This window comes from Microcaecilia unicolor, chromosome 2, assembly GCF_901765095.1.
Source record: "Microcaecilia unicolor chromosome 2, aMicUni1.1, whole genome shotgun sequence".
Taxonomy (NCBI): Eukaryota; Metazoa; Chordata; class Amphibia; order Gymnophiona; family Siphonopidae; genus Microcaecilia; species Microcaecilia unicolor.
In genome coordinates this window covers 16,881,517-16,902,945 of record NC_044032.1, presented here as the reverse complement: position 1 = coordinate 16,902,945, position 21,429 = coordinate 16,881,517, and the positions used below count along the sequence as shown (strand labels likewise).

The 21,429-nt window shown below is 48.8% G+C and overlaps 1 protein-coding gene across 1 annotated transcript in view; it reads right to left on the bottom strand.

Annotated features, from left to right (window-relative positions):
- The window catches only part of FAM166B (family with sequence similarity 166 member B), a 40,016-nt gene extending 25,709 nt beyond the window's left edge, over nucleotides 1-14,307 (bottom strand). Inside the window, exons 1-2 of the mRNA XM_030191874.1 lie at nucleotides 14,085-14,307; nucleotides 66-304 (exon numbers count right to left, since the gene is read on the bottom strand). Of these exons, the coding sequence (XP_030047734.1) occupies nucleotides 66-304; nucleotides 14,085-14,158 (313 nt within the window). The 5' untranslated portion in view covers nucleotides 14,159-14,307. The remainder of the gene's footprint in view (nucleotides 1-65; nucleotides 305-14,084) is intronic.
- Between the last annotated feature and the right edge of the window lie 7,122 nt (nucleotides 14,308-21,429).

The window sequence follows — 21,429 nt, the reverse complement described above, 5'->3', positions numbered from 1 at the left end:
AGGCGTGCAGCTGGTATGTAGACGCCCCCTTTAAGAACAGCTGTTAGACACTCATGCCTTCCTACCTGTGTATCCAGGGATCATACTGCCTGCGAATAACTCTTCTCTCCAGTGATGTCTTTGGTCCTTTAACAACGCTCCTGGAGGCTCGGCCTTCTTCTCTTCCTCGGTGACCGGATACCGTAAGCTCTGCAGCACCAGCTGTTGCGAATGAGGGATTTTAGGATCACTGAGCAGCTTTGAGGTCAGCTTTCCATACGATCTTCCCAAGTGGTATTTGTACTGAGGGCAGAAACCTCCATATCTGCATCACAAACGCATCACAAACAGCTCTGTCTTACTCCAGTGACCCGACAGAAGGTTCTCATACCAGGGCAGCAAGAAACAAACCAGGCCTAGCAGGGCACGGTCTATCCACCCTCTGTTCCCACGTGGTAAGAAAGAGAGAGCGCTTTAAAACTTAAGAGAAAGGAGGCATTTCAAAATTCTGAGTGACTACATGACTGACTCTCCTCCACATTCTAGACATGGCGCCAATCTAGATCGGAGCCCAATTTATTTATTTGTAGCATTTGTATCCCACATTTTCCCACCAATTTGCAGGCTCAATGTGGCTTACATTATGCCGTGATGGCGATCGCCATTTCCGGGTACTGAATTACAAATGGTATTGCATTAAGGTGCATACATACATGGTAAATAAGAATGCATTATGGTATTGCATAGAGGTTTCTGAGTGATAGAGTGAGTTGTAGCATAAATTAGGTCACCGACTATAGAGAGATCATTTTCAACATCTCTATATATAAAAGGCAGCACCAACGTTCTAATGAAGCCTTCAGCCGGAAGTGTGAAGCGGCAGAGATATCCAGTTTCCCCATGAGTGTCTGCCCCGCCCTCGCTCTCTCTGTAACACAGTGAAGGAAAAGACAGCACAGCACGAAATCGCTCTCTTTGTAACAGTGAAGGACTGGAGGAGGGAGGGGAGAGAGGGCAGACACCTTCACTCTCTCTGTAACACAAACAAACACAGCACAGCAGGAAACTTAACACTGAAGGACTGGGGTGGGGGGGGGGGGGACGGAGAGCAGAGGGGAAGGGAGAAAGGGCAGAAGGCAGGGACACACACACTCCCACATGCACACTGTGAAGAAAACCTTGCTAGCCCCCGTTTCATTTGCATCAGAAACGGGGCATTTTTACTAGTAAGAAATAAAGTGGTAGTGCGTATTGCGTATCTTTCATTAATAGCAATGAGGTTAAACGATTAAGTATCAAAAGTTCGGTTTTGTCTAGTTTATGTAAAGTCTAATTATTTGTAGTTAGGATGGATCGTTATGGTAAGCCTTCTTGAACAGGTCAGTTTTCAGAAGTCTACGGAAGATTGTTAGGTCATGCATTGTTTTTATGGCCTTCGGTAATGCGTTCCATAGTTGCGTGCATATGATGGAGAAGCTGGATGCATATGTGGATTTATATTTTAGTCTTTTACAGCTGGGGTAGTGGAGGTTGAGGAATGTGCGTGCTGAATCTTTTAGCGTTCCTAGTAGGCAGGTCTATGAGGTCTGACGTATAGGTCGGAGCTTCCCCGTGGACGATTTTATGGACCAGGGTGCAAACTTTGAACGCAATTCGTTCTTTTAATGGGAGCCAGTGTAGTTTTTCTCTTAGGGGTTTTGCGCTTTCGTATTTCGTTTTCCCAAATATGAGTCTGGCTGCTGTGTTTTGAGCAGTTTGAAGCTATAGAGAGATCATTTTCAACATAAGAGATAAAGTGGTAATTAAATTGGCTAAGTGGCCAATTAGAACCAATAATTACGTGCTACTTGGCACACACTGGCACCAATCTTGCTACGCACTATTCTAAAACCACGTGCGTCCAAGTCCCATCATGCGTGACAAAAAATGGGGGGGGCGCAGCCATTGAAGTTGCACGGACGGGTCAGGGCATTCCTAAAATAGGTGCACAGTGTTATAGAATACCGAGGATGTGCGCCCGAACTGGGCGCCAGAAATTACACCTGGTTTCAGTAAGCGTTAACTCCTGGGTGCCAAAATTGGCTCTCAACGCAGTTCTATAATGGGTGCTCATCTCTGAGTGTCCATTATAGAAGAGCATTGAACTTTGTTTTGTTTTTTTTGAGTGCCTTCTGTCTTTCCATTTAAGGCCCTACTCAAAACACATCTTTTTTGCTTAGCTTTCGCCAATTAAACTTGTCTTCCCGAACTATGGGTCTGCAGTAGCCTTGAGGTACTGCGAGGTACAGACTATGTTCTGTTTGGTTTTGCCTCTACCGTACAACTCCATTCACATTAAGAACATAAGAGTAGCCATACTGGGTCAGACCAATGGTCCATCTAGCCCAGTATCCCGTTTCCAGCAGTGTCCAATTCAGGTTACAAGTACCTGGCAGAAACCCAAATAGTAGCACCATTCCATGCTAGCAATCCCAGGGCACGCAGCGGATTCCCCTATTTCCATCTCAATAACAGACTATGGACTTTTCCTCCAGGAACTTGCCCAAACCTTTTTTAAACCCGGAGACGCCAAAGGTCGTCCAGTATTTGGAATCCCTATTGGAGTCTGCTATACCTTTGTCAGCAGCAGGTTTATTGCATTGTGTGATAATGCTCTTATCATATATAAATTGCAGTCACGGTACTGCCTTAGGTGATTCATCAAATACAAGTAACCTTGAACCTTGAGAGCAGGCTAAGATTGTATTAGTTTGTGCCCCAATCAGGAGCGTAGCCAGACAGCAGAATTTGGGTGGGCACCAAGTGTTCCCCCCCTCCCCCCCCAAAAAATATCTAAGCTGGTGGGAAAATGCTTCTCTCCACCTTGGCAGTCTGCAGCAGGCGTGCGCTGAAAACAGAGCATTCGCAGGTGTCAGTATCGTGGAGCACAAAGTGCAGAACAGGGGGAATCCTCTACGTTGACGAATCACAGAAGGTAAAAAGTAGAGGCTGACCAACGACGATTCACCACTGGAGACTTGAATCCAACAGTCTTTATTAGTATACTAGTAAAAGAGGCCCGTTTCAGAGCAAATGAAACGGGCGCTAGCAAGGTTTTCGTCGCCAAGATCCCCTCCCTCCCTGGCCAACCCCTTCGTTGTTGTGCCATTGCTCCGCCCCCAACGTCATGACGTTTGACGTGAGGGCGGGGCCCGGAGCGATTTCCCACCTCACCCCGCCTCCCTCCCTGCCAACCCCTTCGTTGTTCTGCTATTGCTCCGCCCTCGAGGGCGGGGCCCGGAGCGATTTTGGTGGCTTCACCACCATGAACCTTCGAACCTTTTTGAAGGAAGTCAGGGCTTGGCTTCACTGACGTCAGTGTCCTCAGAACGTTGAGGGTGAGTTTTATTATAGTAGATAAGTAAAATAAGGACCCGACACGGGCCGTGTTTCGACGCATGCATGAAAAATCATAAAATAATCATGAAATAACCATGAATTTTTAATAATTTATTATGATTTTTTTTCATTTAAAGATATATGTGCACTGTTATATTTTGAAATCTTTTACATATCAATTTCAATTTACATGTTGATCATTATGTAGATTGGTTTGAATTTCAATGTTCAATAATCATATGCTTTTGAATTTATTTATTGCACTTGTACCCCACATTATCCCGCCTATTTGCAGGCTCAATGTGGCTTCCAGGGTGTTGTTATGACATAGTCATGACAGGATCTTAGCTACAATTAGTGATAAGCAGAGATTGGATGAGGAATTAGAGAAGAATGTGATAAGATAGGGTAGTGTTAAAGGTGTATTTTGGTATCTGGGAGGGTTGGTGTTGTTGTTGTTACATTTGTACCCTGCGCTTTCCCACTCATGGCAGGCTCAATGCGGCTTACATGGGGCAATGGAGGGTTAAGTGACTTGCCCAGAGTCACAAGGAGCTGCCTGTGCCTGAAGTGGGAATCAAACTCAGTTCCTCAGGACGTACATGCAGGACGTCAGACTCACAGAAACAGAAGCCTGCGCAGCCTTCTACATGGAATGTTGCTAGTGGAATAGCAACATTCCATGTAGAATCTCCAATAGTAGCAACATTCCATGTAGAATCTCCAATAGTATCTATTTTATTTTTTGTTACATTTGTACCCTGCGCTTTCCCACTCATGGCAGGCTCAATGCGGCTTACATGGGGCAATGGAGGGTTAAGTGACTTGCCCAGAGTCACAAGGAGCTGCCTGTGCCTGAAGTGGGAATCAAACTCAGTTCCTCAGGACGTACATGCAGGACGTCAGACTCACAGAAACAGAAGCCTGCGCAGCCTTCTACATGGAATGTTGCTAGTGGAATAGCAACATTCCATGTAGAATCTCCAATAGTAGCAACAGAATCTCAGTAGTAGCAACATTCCATGTAGAATCTCCAATAGTATCTATTTTATTTTTGTTACATTTGTACCCTGCGCTTTCCCACTCATGGCAGTCTCAATGCGGCTTACATGGGGCAATGGAGGGTTAAGTGACTTGCCCAGAGTCACAAGGAGCTGCCTGTGCCAGGAATTGAACTCAGTTCCTCAGTTCCCCAGGACCAAAGCCCACCACCCTAACCACTAGGCCACTCCTCCACTGGTGATTTTGTGTCGTTAAGGGTTCTCTTTGTAGGCTTTGTTGAAGAGATGCGTCTTCAAAGATTTGCAAAAGTTACTTAGATCATCCATGGTTTTCAGGGCTGTGGGTAGTGCGTTCTATAGCTGTGTGCTCCTATAGGAGAAGGACGTGGCGTATGCCTGCTTGTATTTAATTCCTTTACAGCTGGGGATTCCGCTGTACATGTTTGTTGTTTATGGTTATGTCATGATTTTTCATGCATGCGTCGAAACACGGCCCGTGTCGGGTCCTTATTTTACTTATACGAATAAAGACTGTTGGATTCAAGTCTCCAGTGGTGAATCGTCCTTGGTCAGCCTCAACTTTTACCTTCTGAGTAGCGTAAAGCACACCATTTTCATTACCATCAGGGGGAAGTCTTCAGCTGGCAGAGCTTGGAATCCCCATCAGCTACTGTTAAACTTGTGCCACTGTTGGGTGGGCCTGAGCCCTAAGTGGGTGGGCCCCGGCCCACCCGTGGCTATGCCACTGGCCCCGATATCTAATGACTTAGGGTTCCTTTTACAATGCGGCAGTAAACCCAACGAGGGCTAACTGCACGCTAATCTGGAGCTCCCGCCCAACATGGGCACTCGTGGTAATTCCCAGCCCCAGCGCGCGCCAATTCCTGGAAAAATCAGCTCATATCGTTTAGCGTGGCGCAAACCCAGCGGTAATCAAGCAGCGCTACGCTCTAACCGATTACCAGAACGAGAGCCCTGATCGCCACCTCAGAGGGTGGAGATAAGTGCCCCCCCCCCTCCGCACAGCCATGTGGAAAGAGCGATCTTACCGCATGGCCATGGCTATTTTCAGCCTTTTTTACCCACTGCAGTAAAAAGGGCTCCGGCTGCTAACGCAGGGCCCTTTGTACCGCAGCTTGGCAAAAAGGATCCCTTATAGTTTCAGTATCAGCACTACCAGTCCTACAGAGGCAAGGGAGCAAGACCAGGATGACCTGGAATATGCAGGTCACCCTCCTGGACATAAGAACGTAAGTGTTTGCCACACTGGGACAGACCAAAGGCCCATCAAGCCCAGTATCCTGTTTCTAGCAGTGGCCAACCCAGGTCACAAATACCTGGCAAGATCCCAGAACAGTACAATACATTTTATGCTGCTTGTTTTATGGACTTTTCTTTTAGGACGCTATCCAGACCTTTTACAACATTCTCTGGCAAACGAATACCAGAGTTTAATTACACGTTGAGTGAAGAAATATTCTCACATTTGCTTTAAACTTGCTACTTTGTAGCTTCATTGCAAGCCCCCTAGTCCTAGTATTTTTAGAAAGAGTAAACAAGCAATTCACATCTACCCGTTCCACTCCACTCAATATTTCACACACCTCTTATCATATCTCCCCTCAGCCATCTTTTCTCCAAGCTGAAGAGCCCTAGCCTTTTTAGCCTTTCCTCATAGGGAAGTTTTCGCATCCCCTTTGTCATTTTCATCGCCCTTCTCTGTACCTTTTCTAATTCCACTATATCTTTTTTGAGATGCGGTGACCAAAATTGTGTACAGTATTCGAGGTGCGGTCGCACCATGGAGCGATACAAAGGCATTATAACATCCTCATTTTTGTTTTCCATTCCTTTCCTAATAATACCTAACATTCTATTTGCTTTCTTAGCCGCCTCTACACACTGAGCAGAGGGTTTCAACGTATCTTCAACGATGCTACCTAGATTCCTTTTCTGATCTTTGACTTCTAATGGGGAACCTTGCATCATGTAACTACAGTTCGGGTTCCTCTTTCCCACAGGCATCACTTATGAAATTAAACGTCAGCTGCCATTTCAGTCTCCCCGTCTCGTAAGGAGGTTCCATCATCCTGTCGCTGCCAACAAATTGCTCAAAGTTCAGCTTGACATTGATTCTGTAAAGCAATTTGTTTATTTCTAAACAGAAAACTCTTCCTAGCAATTCTACAAAGTAGATTAACTAGTCTTAATGAGACTTCAATTAATCATTTGCAACTGACAAGGTCTAATCCGTTCTCTTTTTATTCTTTTCAACCCAATGGAATGTTGAAAAGAAATTCTACGTAAGGAGTTTGAGAACTCAGTCTGTCTGTCCGTGGGCTGAATAACCAGGAGGCATAAGCCACAGGTGGGCCACTGCCTCCTCCCACTTTGGAATCAGACCACCCAGGCCAATGGGTAAACGAACTAGAGGCGATGTCAACATCTACCCTGCCCTAATGCCCACCCATATTAAACTCAGGCCCCAACAAAATATCAGTCCTGCCTACACCACTGAAAATAACTCCCTGAAAACTGAACGGAACGGGATCAAATTTGTCATACGGGAAAAATTGGGAAAAGATACTAATCTTAAAAGGGTTGTTTTGGACCAGGGATTCCACAGAAATAAATTGAATGTTCCCTGTAGTCCAAGATCTGGTCAAATGCATTTCAATAGATTTTATAATTGTATTTATCATTTCTAGTCATTTTTTATTAATGATATTTAAGAACATAAGAATAGTCATACTGGGTCAGACCCCCAGTATCCTGTTTCTAGCAGTGTCCAATCCAGGTTACAAGTATCTGGCAGAAACCCAAATAGTAGCCCCATTCCATGCTACCAATCCCGGGGCAAGCAGTGGATTCCCCTCTTTCCATCTCAATAACAGACTATGGACTTTTCCTCCAGGAACTTGTCCAATCCCGGGGCAAGCATTGGATTCCCCTATGTCCATCTCAATAACAGACTATGGACTTTTCCTCCAGGAACTTGTCCAATCCCGGGGCAAGCATTGGATTCCCCTATGTCCATCTCAATAACAGACTATGGACTTTTCCTCCAGGAACTTGTCCAAACCTTTTTTAAAGCCAGATACGCCACAGGTTGTCCGCTATTTGGAATCCCTATTGGGGTCTGCTATACCTTTGTCAGGAGCAAGTTTATTGCTGGATAAATATGAAGTGTTTTCATTGGAGAGCGGGGGGTGGCCAACTGTTTATCCGAAAGGCAGCTCTTTTAGGTAAAAAAATCTATTCTAAAGGTTTGGACAGTCCCTGACTCACCTTCTTATTGGGAATGGCGGATCATGTTACATAATATCATTCTTCTGGAGAAACGGCGGGTCGGGCTATCCTTTAGATCAGCGTTTCCCAAACTGCGTGGTGTGGCGCCCTAGTGTGCCGCTGCAAACTCACAGGGGTGCCGTGGGGGAAGACGGGAGTTCACTTAACTAACCAGTTGAAACTTGGTTGTTACAGAAACATTTTGGCTCAACCTCAGGAAAACTGGCCCCACATCTACACAAGACACGGAAGATGAAAGACGAAACCACCTGCTAAACCTAGCAGAACACTCACGCGGAACCTAAACTTGTCCCGATAAAAATGGCAAAGGGCCAACACTAGTTGCAAAGACTATCAAGTCTCATTGTTAAACAAGCCAAAAAGCCCGTTTCACCGGGCCCTAGGAAGCCTATCGTCTAAGCGATTTCTCCTCTCTCCCCTGCCCTCCCCTCCCCTCCATGTGCAGCGATTCTCCCCTCCCATCCCATCCCTGTCCAGCGATTCTCCTCTGCCTTCTCCTCCCATCCCATCCATGTCCAGTGACACGCCCCAGCCCCCACCTGCCCCCCTTTTAAGCATCCAAGTTTGCAGTTCAGCCCTCAGCTGCCCGCCCTCTTCTCCCACAACAGCCCTCTTTTCCTTCCTGCCGCCCTGCCTTTAAAATTCACATTACCTCAAGTCGCAGAGGCGGCAGTGAAAGCGGCAGGCTAGGCTCAGCTCGCCTCCAGCCTTCCCGTTTCCTTCCCTCTCAGTGTTCCGCCCTCCTCTGACATCATTTCCTCTTTCCGCGAGGACGGGACACTGAGAAGGAAGGGAAGGCAGGAGGTGAGTCGATTACGTAGTAGCTCATTTGCATACGGTTACGAACCCAGCCAGCCAGGGATGCAGATTGACAAATTTTGCTCAACCATGTCTAGCTAGTTAATAACATCTCATGCAATATTGCTTACTGTATACTGAACAGTTCTACTGTAAGTTATTACTAATTAATGTCAGCTAATCTTTTGATAACATACTGTTAAATGTAAACTGCTTAGAACTTGTCGCTAAAGCGGGTTATACATGCCAAATTAAATTAAATCCTTATCAAGGGCATGTGCCACACGCAAGCCGCAGTTAATCTCGGGCCCCGCCACCGCCGGAGGTTGAAGCTGTACACTGGGCCGCCCCCCCCCCCCCGAGGTCACTGCCGCCGCTGCCCCCTCCGTCCGCCACCGGGCCGGGCCCCATGAAATCGCAGCGCCTCTCACCTCCGTGTGAAAGCGCTGCAGGCAGCAGATTGCCTCCCTTCGGCCCTCCTTCCCTCCTTGTGTCCCGCCCTCTCGGAAGTTACATCAGACAATGGCGGGACACAGGGAGGTAAGGAGGCCTGAAGGGAGGTGATCTGCTGCCTGCAGCGCTTTCACACGGAGGTGAGAGGCACTGCAATTTCAATGCAGGGGGTCCGGCCTGTTGGCCGACGGTCGACGACGGAGGGTGGGTGGGACTGCGGCGCCGGGTCCCCCTTGGAGGCCTGGGCCCGGGGAATTTTGTCCCCCCTGCCCCCCCTCTCGGTGGCTATGGCTGTACAAAGTTAATGCATCGTGTAGCCATGGGTGGGCCTGGAAGGGCCAGGGAAGTTCTTAATACTTATTATATGAGCGTTTCCCGAAGCCTTATGACTTGATTTACTTTTCTTGTGGTGACCGCTTGCTCAAGCTCCTGCTGCTTCTGCTTCAACAGGTCTGCGGCAGCGATTCAAACACACTCTTTGCCGCTACCCCAGGGGGCAGGAAGCTGCAGGCAGAATCACTGCCGCTGTTGTGTTTCAGTTACCTGAAGGGTCTGCATGTTATTTAGACTTTCAAACGCTGGGGTTTTTCAAGTAACTGCAGCATATCAGCGGCAGCGATTCTCACATGCTGCTTGCCGCTTCCTGTTTCCAGGCTTGCGGCAGACAGCGTGTGTGAATCGCTGTCATGGACCCGTTGAAGCAGGGGCATGGTCTTTATATTTTGAAATGCTTTTTCACTATAAACCAGGCTGTGAGGGTGGGAAGGCCACATGCAGCATGGAGAGGGGAGATGGTTGATAAGGGGCAGAATTGTTGGACATAGGGGTACAGGGGGAGGGAGAGATGCTGCATGGAGAAGGGAGAGGGGTTGAGAGTGGGAGAAATGTTTGACATAAGGTTGGAGGGGGAGGGAGAGTTACATTATTCAAGAAATGTGAAGAGTCTTTTTTGGCTGACTAACAGAACCCAGAAGGCCAAAGGATGAAAAAGCAGCGAATCGTGGGCCATGCTGCTACTGGAGGGTGAGGAGCAGCCCCGAGTGCAGGGGAGAGAGGTGGACAGAAGCTGGATGGAGGAGGGAGAGAAGATGGCAGAAACTTGATGGAAAGGGGGGGAGAAAAGGTGGGCAGAAGGTGGATGGAAAGGGGGAGAGAAGGTGGGCAGAAGGTGGATGGAAAGGGGGAGAGAAGGTGGGCAGAAGCTGGATTGAAGGGGGGAGAGAAGGAGGGCAGAAGCTGGATGGAAGGGGGGGAGAGAAGGTGAGCAGAAGCTGGATGGAAAGGGGGAGAGAAGGTGGATGGAAAGGGGGAGAGAAGGTGGGCAGAAGGTGGATGGAAAGGGGGAGAGAAGGTGGGCAGAAGGTGGATGGAAAGGGGGAGATAAGGTGGGCAGAAGCTGGATTGAAGGGGGGAGAGGAGTGCAGAAGCTAGATGGAAAGGGGGAGAGAAGGAGGGCAGAAGCTGGATGGAAGGGGGAGAGAAGGTGGGCAGAAGCTGGATTGAAGGGGGAGAGAAGGTGGGCAGAAGGTGGATGGAAAGGGGGAGAGAAGGTGGGCAGAAGGTGGATGGAAAGGGGGAGATAAGGTGGGCAGAAGCTGGATTGAAGGGGGGAGAGAAGGAGTGCAGAAGCTGGATGGAAAGGAGGCGAGAAGGAGGGCAGAAGCTGGATTGAAGGGGGAGAGAAGGTGGGCAGAAGCTGGATGGAAAGGGGGAGAGAAGGTGGGCAGAAGGTGGATGGAAAGGGGGAGAGAAGGTGGGCAGAAGCTGGATTGAAGGGGGGAGAGAAGGAGGGCAGAAGCTGGATTGAAAGGGGGAGAGAAGGAGGGCAGAAGCTGGATGGAAAGGGGGAGAGAAGGAGGGCAGAAGCTGGATTGAAGGGGGGAGAGAAGGAGTGCAGAAGCTGGATGGAAAGGAGGCGAGAAGGAGGGCAGAAGCTGGATTGAAGGGGGAGAGAAGGTGGGCAGAAGCTGGATGGAAAGGGGGAGAGAAGGTGGGCAGAAGGTGGATGGAAAGGGGGAGAGAAGGTGGGCAGAAGCTGGATTGAAGGGGGGAGAGAAGGAGGGCAGAAGCTGGATTGAAAGGGGGAGAGAAGGAGGGCAGAAGCTGGATGGAAAGGGGGAGAGAAGGTGGGCAGAAGGTGGATGGAAAGGGGGAGAGAAGGTGGGCAGAAGCTGGATTGAAGGGGGGAGAGAAGGAGGGCAGAAGCTGGATTGAAAGGGGGAGAGAAGGAGGGCAGAAGCTGGATGGAAAGGGGGAGAGAAGGAGGGCAGAAGCTGGATTGAAGGGGGGAGAGAAGGTGGGCAGAAGGTGGATGGAAGGAAGGACTTGATACCATTGGTGGTGGTGGCAGCGGGGGGGGGGAGGGGGGAAGACGAGAGAAAATGTATAGCCTAGGGGCACTGTGGCCCAAGAAAGTTTGGGAACCACTGATTTAGACGGAAGAAACAGATTTCATCTATTTGGGATCCATAAATACATTCTATTTCACCAAGGGCTCAGAGCTGGTATCTTTCTGGTCTGGATTGGCTGTTTGCATCCTCAGCTTATTGTGATTTGTTTATTTATTTTTCTTATTATTATTTTATTTTACTTGAGGGGGGAAGAGGTGTTCATTGTAATAGGGTGCATTCTGTTGACATGGAGGTATGGCTAGAAGCCCTGCTCTGATTTATTCTTGCTTGTATCTTTTTCCACCCTGATTCAACAGTGCTTTCTTATTGTTTATATTGGTGAGGGGGGGGGAGTCTCTTAAGTCCACTCCCCGAACCCCCTGGTACATTTTAACTCCTTCAGTTCTTTGCTGGCAGCAAACCAAGACTCATACTTGTTGCTCATGCTAGCGCCAGCCACAAGTCTCCCCTCTGATGCAACTTCCTGGTCCTGCGAACAGAAGCTGCATCAGAGAGAAGGCTCGTCGGGGGAGGGGGGGGGAGGGGCAGTATGAGCAGCAGGTATGAATCATTGCTCGCTGCCTGTGAAAAACTGAAGGACTTCAAATGTACCAGGGGGTTGGGGGAGATGGGAGGGAAAGGGAAATGGGACTTGATATACCGCCTTTCTGAGGTTTTTGCAACTACATTCAAAGCGGTTTACATATATTCAGGTACTTATTTTGTACCAGGGGCAATGGAGGGTTAAGTGACTTGCCCAGAGTCACAGGGAGCTGCAGTGGGAATTGAACTCAGTTCACCAGGATCAAAGTCCACTGCACTAACCACTAGGCTACTCCTCCACTCATTCCACCAATAAGAGCCAACCTCATCAGTGATGTCACAATGGCTTGATTGCTCGATACTTGGCTCAGATATTGTGATGTCATAAGAGAAAGGGAAATGGGACTTGACATACCGCCTTTCTGAGGTTTTTGCATCTACATTCAAAGCGGTTTACATATATTCAGGTACTTATTTTGTACCAGGGGCAATGGAGGGTTAAGTGACTTGCCCAGAGTCACAAGGAGCTGCAGTGGGAATCGAACTCAGTTCCCCAGGATCAATGTCCGCTGCACTAACCACTAGGCAAAAGCTTGGGAATCTCCAACAGCCACATCACAGCTTTGCCGCTGCTGGGTCGACCTGAGTTCAAAGTAGGTGGGGCCAGTGCCCACCCATGGCTATGCCACTGGCCCCAAGTTTGGCCCGATGGCCTGAGATTTCAGGATACTTCTGAGATTCATATGTTCATCTCTGAAATGCCATTAAGGACAATTCCATAAATTAGTCACTCACATTGATATGCAATAATGACATATCAGCACATTTGAGGACTATAGAAATGACCTCTCCGAATGCCTCCATAGGATTGCTTTACATAACCTAGATAAGACGTAAGCATTGCCACATTGGGACAGACCAAAGGTCCATCTAGCCCAGCACCCTGTCTCCGACAGTGGCCAATCCAAGTCACAATCACCCTACAAGATCCATGGAGCAAAGCATTTTGTACTGCTTGTCTTAGGAATAGTGGATTTTTCCCTACATTCCTTTAACAACATTCTATGGCCTTTTCCTTCAGGAAGCCGTCCAAACCTTTCTTAAACTCTGCTAAGCTAACCGCCTTAACCACATTCTTCAGCAACAAATTCCAGTCGAATTACGCGCTGAGTAAAGAAACATTTTCTCTTATTTGTTTTAAACTTACTGCACTCCAGGTGCAATTCCCAAGGCTTGTCACGGGGTGGGGGGGGGGGGGATACGGTACAGAAAACACACATTCGCCTTCTGAGGTGGGGGATGCACCTATGTGATTTTTAAGCCTTTCTTTCATTTTGTAGTTCCTTTCTAATTGATGTACATGTTATTATTGTCAGCCACTTTGACGGGGTGGGTACAGAGATGCCGAGTTACCCAGTTCCAGGCTGGAGATTTTGAGCCAGTCCAGGATTTCTGACCAATCCATCAAGAACATTTTGGAACTCGCATCACTGACTTCAGTGGGCGAGATTCAGGCACTACAAATCCCACACTGCCCTGGGGCGCAAGTTTTAGATGTGATAAAGCCAGGCCTGGATTCCACTGTGTGATGAATCCTAGATGTGATGCCCAGAAACCTCGATTCTGCAGGAGTGGGTGATTTAAAAAAACAAAAAAACCTGGCCTGGATTCTGCCGGAGCATCTAATTAATCCTAGATGTCTGTGGAAGGGAGCAGTGATAATACGTCAGGTTGTGGGCAGAGCTGGTTTCCCTGGGAGACCATTAAACACAAGGCTGCTGCCGGGTAGGACAATCCCAGGTCCCAAAGCTTTGGTGCAAAACTCTGCTAAAGTGACACACTCATTCCCAGCATGAGTGTGTCACTTTAGCAGAGTGGGAATGGGGAAAGAGGCACCCTGGCTCTCTCCAGCGCCCCCCCTCCTCCTCTCCCCAGGCTCACAGCCACCAGAGGCACTATGGAGGGGCTTTAGCTTTTGCATTTAAATGTAGGTTTTAGACATGAGCCACTGCTCTGGTCACCAATAAAAGGCATGAATGACACTTTCCAAGGAATTATTATACTAAAAAAAGTGTGAAACTCCTCCTGTCTGTTCCCCCCTGCCACTACCTGATCTGCAAATCAGCAGCAGGTGTCCCAAGTCACTACTAGCACAGGGGGAGGGGGGAGGCCAAGCATCTTTCATGATACCCCAAAACTACCTGGTTCCCCCTCATCTGTGAATTTCACTCACCCTGGTATGTAATGAGGTTCTGGAGTCAGCAAAGGGGAGGCGGGGTTGAACTTGGAGGCAAACTGTGCTGTCATCTTCCAGTCCTCTTGCTTGCAAAGCCCCTTGCTCTCTCTCTCTCTCTCTTTTGGTGGGGGGGCTAAACACTGCAGCAGCGGTAAGGGGAGAGACAGGACATCCCAGGTTCCCTGAGGTCTGTGTTGTTGCACTTTGCAATGAGATCGGACTCCAGGGCAGCAGGGGAGGAGTCGGTCACACTTCTGCAAAACAAGGCGTGGAGTCAGCAGGCGGGGTGGGATGCACTCCCTGTTCAAACAGAATAACCTAGGTTAAACAAGAAGGACACGACTAATAGAAGAATTTCAATAAAGATCTGTATTGAAGGAATTCCTTATTCTTAAGTAGCAATAATTAAATATAAGAATTAAGTAACATCACTATGTTCAGGGATATTTTTTTTCTACTGGTACTTGGGCTAGCCAGACTTCGGCGGGAGGGGGGTCCAGAGCCCGAGGTGAGGGGGCACATTTTGTCCCCCCCCCCCATTTTAACCCCCCTGCCATTTTTGACCTCCCCGCCGCCACCACCACCACCTTTGACCCCCCCCCCCCAGCGCCAACCCTTTCGACCCTCTCTTCCTGCTGCCGGGTACCTTTGCTGGCGGGGGGGTCCCCAACCCCCGCCAGCTGAAGTCCTCTTCTCCGGCGCAGCCATGTTGCTGATCTGCAAGGGCGGGCTTCTGTTTCTGTGAGTCTGACGTCCAAAGGGCAGGTTTCTGTTTCTGTGACATCAGACTCACGGAAACAGAAGCCTGCCCTTGCAGATCAGCAACGCGGCCGCGCAGGCTTCTGTTTCTGTGAGTCTGACGTTCAAGGGTAGGCTTCTGTTTCTGACACACGTGCAGGACGTCAGACTCACAGAAACAGAAGCCTGCCCTTGCAGATCAGCAATGCGGCCGCGTCGGAGAAGAGGACTTCGGCTGGCGGGGGTTGGGGACCCCCACCAGCAAAGGTACCCGACAGCGACAGGGGAGGGTTGGTGGCGGGAGGGGGGTAGCTACGCCCCTGCTTGGCGACATTCAGAGCCAGATGCACAAAGGTCCCGTTAAGAATCCATCTGCTTTTCCAAATCGGTAAAAACGTACCGATTTAGAAACAGAGGGATTCAGAAGAGAAGCGCATGCAAATGGCAGGTGTTTTTTTTGGCCGCTGGAGACTTTATCCCTGGATATTCAAAGCCTGGCCATGTCCGGGCAATGGCTGGCTAACACTTATGAATATCAGCCCTTAACCACATAAATGCTGACTCTGCCCCCCCCCCCCCCCCGGACCTGCCACAAATTAGCCAGTTTCAAATCTTTAAGGGGGTCTTTTACTAAGACACGCTCACGTTTTTAGCGTACGCTAAATGTTAGAGATGCCCATAGGAATGCATTGGCGACTCTGTTTAACGCACACCCGATTTTAGCATGCGCTAAAAACGTGAGCGCGCCTTAGTAAAAGGGGGTCTAAATTTACTCAGCAGAATATCCACGGTTAGCTCCAAATAAGCAATTTTAAATCACTTTCAATATGCACGGGATAATTTTTCTTTTAGTCTAAGGGCCCTGTTTAATAAGGTGAGCTACCATTTTTTTTACCACGCGCTAATGCTAGATACACCTGTGGATGTCTCTAGTGTAAGCACGCGCTAAAAATGCTAGCGTGCCTACAGCACGGCTTAACAAACAGGGCCCTAAGTTTTTTTGATTGAAGTTTTTTTTACAATGTAATGTTAACTTTATTTATTACCTTTAGTTCAAATATTTTATTTCGATGAACATCAACAGATACTACGTAAGAGAACATAACGTAACAGAAATGAATAAGACGTAATTGTAATCATTGTACAAAGGGCAATACGTCTTGAACATAATAAGATCAGCCTTTAAAGTTGTATATGGTATTTAAATAATCATGAAACGGTACCTAAAGTCCTTATATGATAATGGACTTTATTGTTTTGAAGGAAAATGTTCCAATATTTTATTAGCTATTTTCTTACCTTTAATCTCATATTTCTATATTAAATGAATAGGGGCCGTTTTACTAAGCTGCACTAAGAAGTGGCCAGCGTTGTCCCCAGTGCGGTTCTTTTCCATGCGGTGAGGCCACTTTTAGTGTTGGCGGTAAAATGGCCCATTATTCCTATTAATGGCCATGTGGCCACTTACTGACCCCTAGGTGGTAAGGGCTCATTCGCCAACCACACGCTAATCGGTAAGCATGTGGCGATGTAGCTATTCTAACCGATTAGCGCAGATCACGCCTAGCATTCACATCCAGCACTAAAAAATTAAATTCTATATTTTAGCGCATAGGTAGCACACGCCGATCCCAAAAGTACTGCAGGATCCCTGAGTGAACCCCGCAGTAGCGCTTTTAACCCGTTACCAGAAAGGGCTATTCAAGGGAGCCCTTTACTAAGCTGCGGCAAGTCCAACGCGGGCTTTCCACTCGCAGCCCCCTCCCTGCCCATCTTCAAATCCTTGCTCAAAGCCCACCTCTTCAATGTAGCCTTCGACACCTAACCACCATTATACCTCTATTCAGGAAATCTAGAATGCCCCAACTTGACATTTCGTCCTTTAGATTGTAAGCTCCTTTGAGCAGGGACTGTCCTTCTTTGTTAAACTGTACAGTGCTGCGTAACCCTAGTAGTGCTTTAGAAGCGTTAAGTAGTAGTAGTAGGGCTCCCCCCCTGCATGGCCACACGGTAAGAGCAATCTTACCTCGTGGCCATGTCTTTTTTCAGCCTTTTTCCCCACTGTGGTAAAAACAGCCTCAGCACGTGGTAGAAAGGGCCACTTCCACTAACGCAGGGCTCTTTTTACCACAGCTTAATAAAAGGGCCCCTACATGTGAGCAAGTGCAAGGTGATGCATGTGGGAAAAAAGAACCCGAATTATAGCTACGTCATGCAAGGTTCCACGTTAGGAGTTACGGACCAAGAAAGGGATCTGGGTGTCGTTGTCGATAACACACTGAAACCTTCTGCTCAGTGTGCTGCTGCGGCTAAGAAAGCGAATAGAATGTTGGGTATTATTAGGAAAGGTATGGAAAACAGGTGTGAGGATGTTATAATGCCGTTGTATCGCTCCATGGTGCGACCGCACCTTGAGTATTGTGTTCAATTCTGGTCGCCGCATCTCAAGAAAGATATAGTAGAACTGGAAAAGGTGCAGCGAAGGGCGACTAAAATGATAGCGGGGATGGGACGACTTCCCTATGAAGAAAGACTAAGGAGGCTGGGGCTATACAGCTTGGAGAAGAGACGGCTGAGGGGAGACATGATAGAGGTATATAAAATAATGAGTGGAGTGGAACAGGTGGATGTGAAGCTTCTGTTCACGCTTTCCAAAAATACTAGGACTAGGGGGCATGCGATGAAACTAGAGTGTAGTAAATTTAAAACAAATCAGAGAAAAGTTTTCTTCACCCAACGTGTAATTAAACTCTGGAATTAATTGCCGGAAAATGTGGTGAAGGCGGTTAGCTTAGCAGAGTTTAAAAGGGGGTTAGACGGTTTCCTAAAGGACAAGTCCATAAACCGCTACTAAATGGACTTGGGAAAAATCCACAATTCCAGGAATAACGTGTAGAATGTTTGTACGTTTGGGAAGCTTGCCAGGTGCCCTTGGCACTATCGTGGACAGGATGCTGGGCTCGATGGACCCTTGGTCTTTTCCCAGTGTGGCATTACTTATGTACTTATGAGAAATCAAAAATAAATACTGTCAAAGAAAGTTGGATTCTAGTATTTATCAGATCTTGTATATCTCTCTCAATCTGCATCCCTGGATGGCTGGGTTTGTAACCGTATGCTAATGAGCTTACGTCAGCTCGCCTCCGGCGTTCCCTTCCCTCTCAGTGTCCCGCCCTCGTGGAAAGACGAAATGACGTCAGAGGAGGGCGGGACACTGAGAGGGAAGGCAAGGGAAGGCTGGAGGCGAGCCGAGGCTGCCGCCGCTGCGACCTCAGGTATGGAGGGGAGGATCGCTGGACAGGGAAGAGAGGGGAGAATCGTTGGACATGGAAGGGAGGGCAGGGGAGAGAGATTAGAAAACGCTTAGACGATAGCCTTGCTAGAGCCCGTTTCATTTGTTCCGAAACGGGCTTTTTTGCTTGACTCTCTATAAAAAACGTACCTCCAACGTTCTAATGAAGCCGGAAGGACGCCTGAAACTGGAAGATGTAGTTGTGTAGATCACTTTTTCCCCATGAGTGTCTGCCCCGCCCTCGCGTCACAACGTGATGACGTCAAGGGCGGAGCACTGACACTCACCGAAAGCTTCATTACAATGCTGGAGGTGCGAGGAGGAGTGGCGAAAGGGACAAGGCACAGGGGCAGAGGCGGAGCTAGACAGAAAAACAGAGTGTCGTGACCAATACAACACGGGTACAGGCACAGGGGCGGAGGTGTAGCTTCAAAGAAAAACAGAGTGTCGCGAAGAATAGATGAACCCGGGTAAAAGCGCACGGTGAATGGGAACGTTTCACTGAAACTGGGAGGAAGTGAGGGAGGAAAGCAACCTGAACGTGGGAAGGAGGGAGGGAGGCAGGCAGGCAGGCAGGCAGCCTGAACGTGGGAGGGAGGGAGGGAGCGAGCCAGCCAGCTAGCCAGTCAGCCTGAACGTGGGAGGGAGGGAGGGAGGGAGGAGGGAGGGAGGGAGGGAGCCAGCCTGAACGTGGGAAGGAGGGAGGGAGGCAGGCAGGCAGGCAGCCTGAACGTGGGAGGGAGGGAGGGAGGGAGGGGGGCAACGACCCTGAAGCTGGGAGGGGGGAGGGGAAGGAAGGGAGGAGGGGGAAGGAGGGCGGGAGGTGGAGGGGGGGCCCTGCGGCACACTCTCATTCTTTCTCACACACACACTCTCACACAGACAGTCTCACTCTATGTCACACACACACTTGCACATTCACTCTCTCTCACACACACTCTCCAAGGAAAACCTTGCTACTGCCCGTTTCATTTGTCTGAGAAACAGGCCTTTTTTACTAGTTTCTATATATTTTGTCAAGAGCCACACACCTTGTGCTATACTATGCTTGAAGTTTTATAGCCCTCAAAATCCCTTTCTAGGTTCAAAGCGGGTTACAAACATAGGGGGCCCCTTTCCCCAAGCTGTGGCAAAAGGGGCCCTATGTCCTTCACGCATGCCGAGGCCCCCTTTTATCGCAGTGGGGAAAAGAGAAGTCTCGCTTTCCTGCAGGAAATGGCTGTGCAGCAAGTAAAGCACTTGTCACACAGCCGTTTCGGGGGCAGCCCTTACCGCCACCCATGGAAGTGGCAGCAGGGGCTCCCGTGCCAACCCAGAAGTAACTGGGCAGCGTGCGGCACTGCCCAATTTCCGCCGGGTACACTTTGGTGCCGGATATGATGGCACGCTAGGGGTGGGAAGAACTTCCAGTTTAGCAAGCGGTAAGCCCGAGCGGGGCTTACCATCGCTTAGCAAATAATACAATAATGAGAAGATGCTTATTCATTTTCTTATTATTGTATTATGTTTATGCTAGCTTTTACATGCTTTATAGACTCCTGAGGGAGGTGCTCTGGTGCCGAAACACAGCAGCTGTGTCGAGTCACTTGTTATTTTTCAATAAAGACCCTTAATGGCGCATACGTCTCCTTTGTGCTTTGGAAAGAGCCAGCCTACCCCTACTCCTTCTTTCGTTTGACTGACTACCGTAGGGATTGAGGGCCAGATGCACTAAAGTCGTCGGAAGAGCCCTTCCCTTACCCGATTCCATAGCGAATCAGTAGGGAATGGCCATGCATCAAGGGACTGGAATGCAAATGAGCTGCTCGTTGTAGCTCAGTTGCATTCTCTATTCCCTCGGAAAACAGTTGGCCGGTGCTCGATTATGCCCCTCCTCCAGGTCTCTCTCAGCCTATCCCAGCGTGTTTAGCCGTCACTGGTGTCATCTAAAAGCGCTGTGATTGGCTGAGAGGCCGTGGGTACGACGTCCTTTTTTTTGTTGTCGTTTTGAGTGAAGGACGTCCATAAAGGACGTCCCTGACAAGCACTTGGATGAGGTGGACGTCTTCCTGCAGTTTTTGTGATGGGCGTCCTTCTTGGACATGTTTTTCTTACTTTTTGGACGTCCCTCCCTCCAGGTCTCTCTCAGCCAATCACAGTGCATTTAGCTGACAGCTAAACGCGCTGTGATTGGCTGAGAGAGACCTGAAGGGCGGGACGTCCAAAAAGTTTTGATTTGGACGTCCTCGCACGTCCCTATCCTGTGTGTGTGTGGGGGGGGGGGGCGCGAGCTCAAAACAACCTTGGAGGGGCTGTTGAGAGAACTGTGGTTCTGGTCAATTCAGGCAGGTAAGAAAAACACGTCCAAAAAAGGTTGCCCATCACAAAAGCTGCAGGAAGATGTCCAGCTTGCCCAAGTGCTTGTCAGGGACGTCCTTTTTTTGTTGTTGAGTGAAGGACGTCCATAAAGGACGTCCCTGACGAGCACTTGGACGTTTTTATCCCCCCCCCCCCCCCCCCCCCAATTTTTAAAATTTTTTTATAGAAGTCTTTAGAGGCGAAAAAATCCCAGGTAGCCCCAACGAGAGGTGCAGACCTCTCGTTAGATTTTCCACGGTAAGGAAAACGGAAAACGGTAGTGCATCTCATTATAATAGCCTTTGGATCATTTGCATTCCGTTTTCATTAGCTGCTACCGTGACAGGAAAATGCCCTTTTGTGCATGGTACGGTTTACTATTTGCTCGTTGAACTGGCTTGAACCAGTTTAAAACCGACGTTAATGGCTCGTTTTTTTTTAATGCATCTACCCCTGAGTGTTCCTCCACTTTTGTGGTTGTTCCTTCCTTCCTTCTGAAAATAGGAGTGAACCAATCACAACCGTTTCTACTTTTAACAAATGCTTTTTGACCCACTGAGGTAACTTGTGCATCAAAGAAGAGTCTGTATCATGTGTGTTAAACTGTCTCCCTCAGGGGTCCTTTTACTAAGCAGTGGTAAGCACTAACAACAGTAGCGTACCAAGGAAGGGGCGGTGGGGGCGGTCCGCCCCAGGTGCAGGCAGAAAGGGGGTGAACGGAGCAGTTGCACGGTGTCAGCTCTGCCGGTCCCCTGCCCCTCTGTCACTTCCTGTTCCGGGGCAGGGAACCGGTAGAGCTGACAGCTGCTTGACTGGTCCATGCATCCCCTTGCTAGGAGGAAAGGGGGGGGGTGCCATGGAGGGGAAGCGCGGCAGCAACCCACCCCATATGGCAAGCAAGCTAGGTATACCACTGACGAACACGCACTTACCATAGCATAAAATGGCGAACAGCGAGGTGTGCTGTGGCATCAC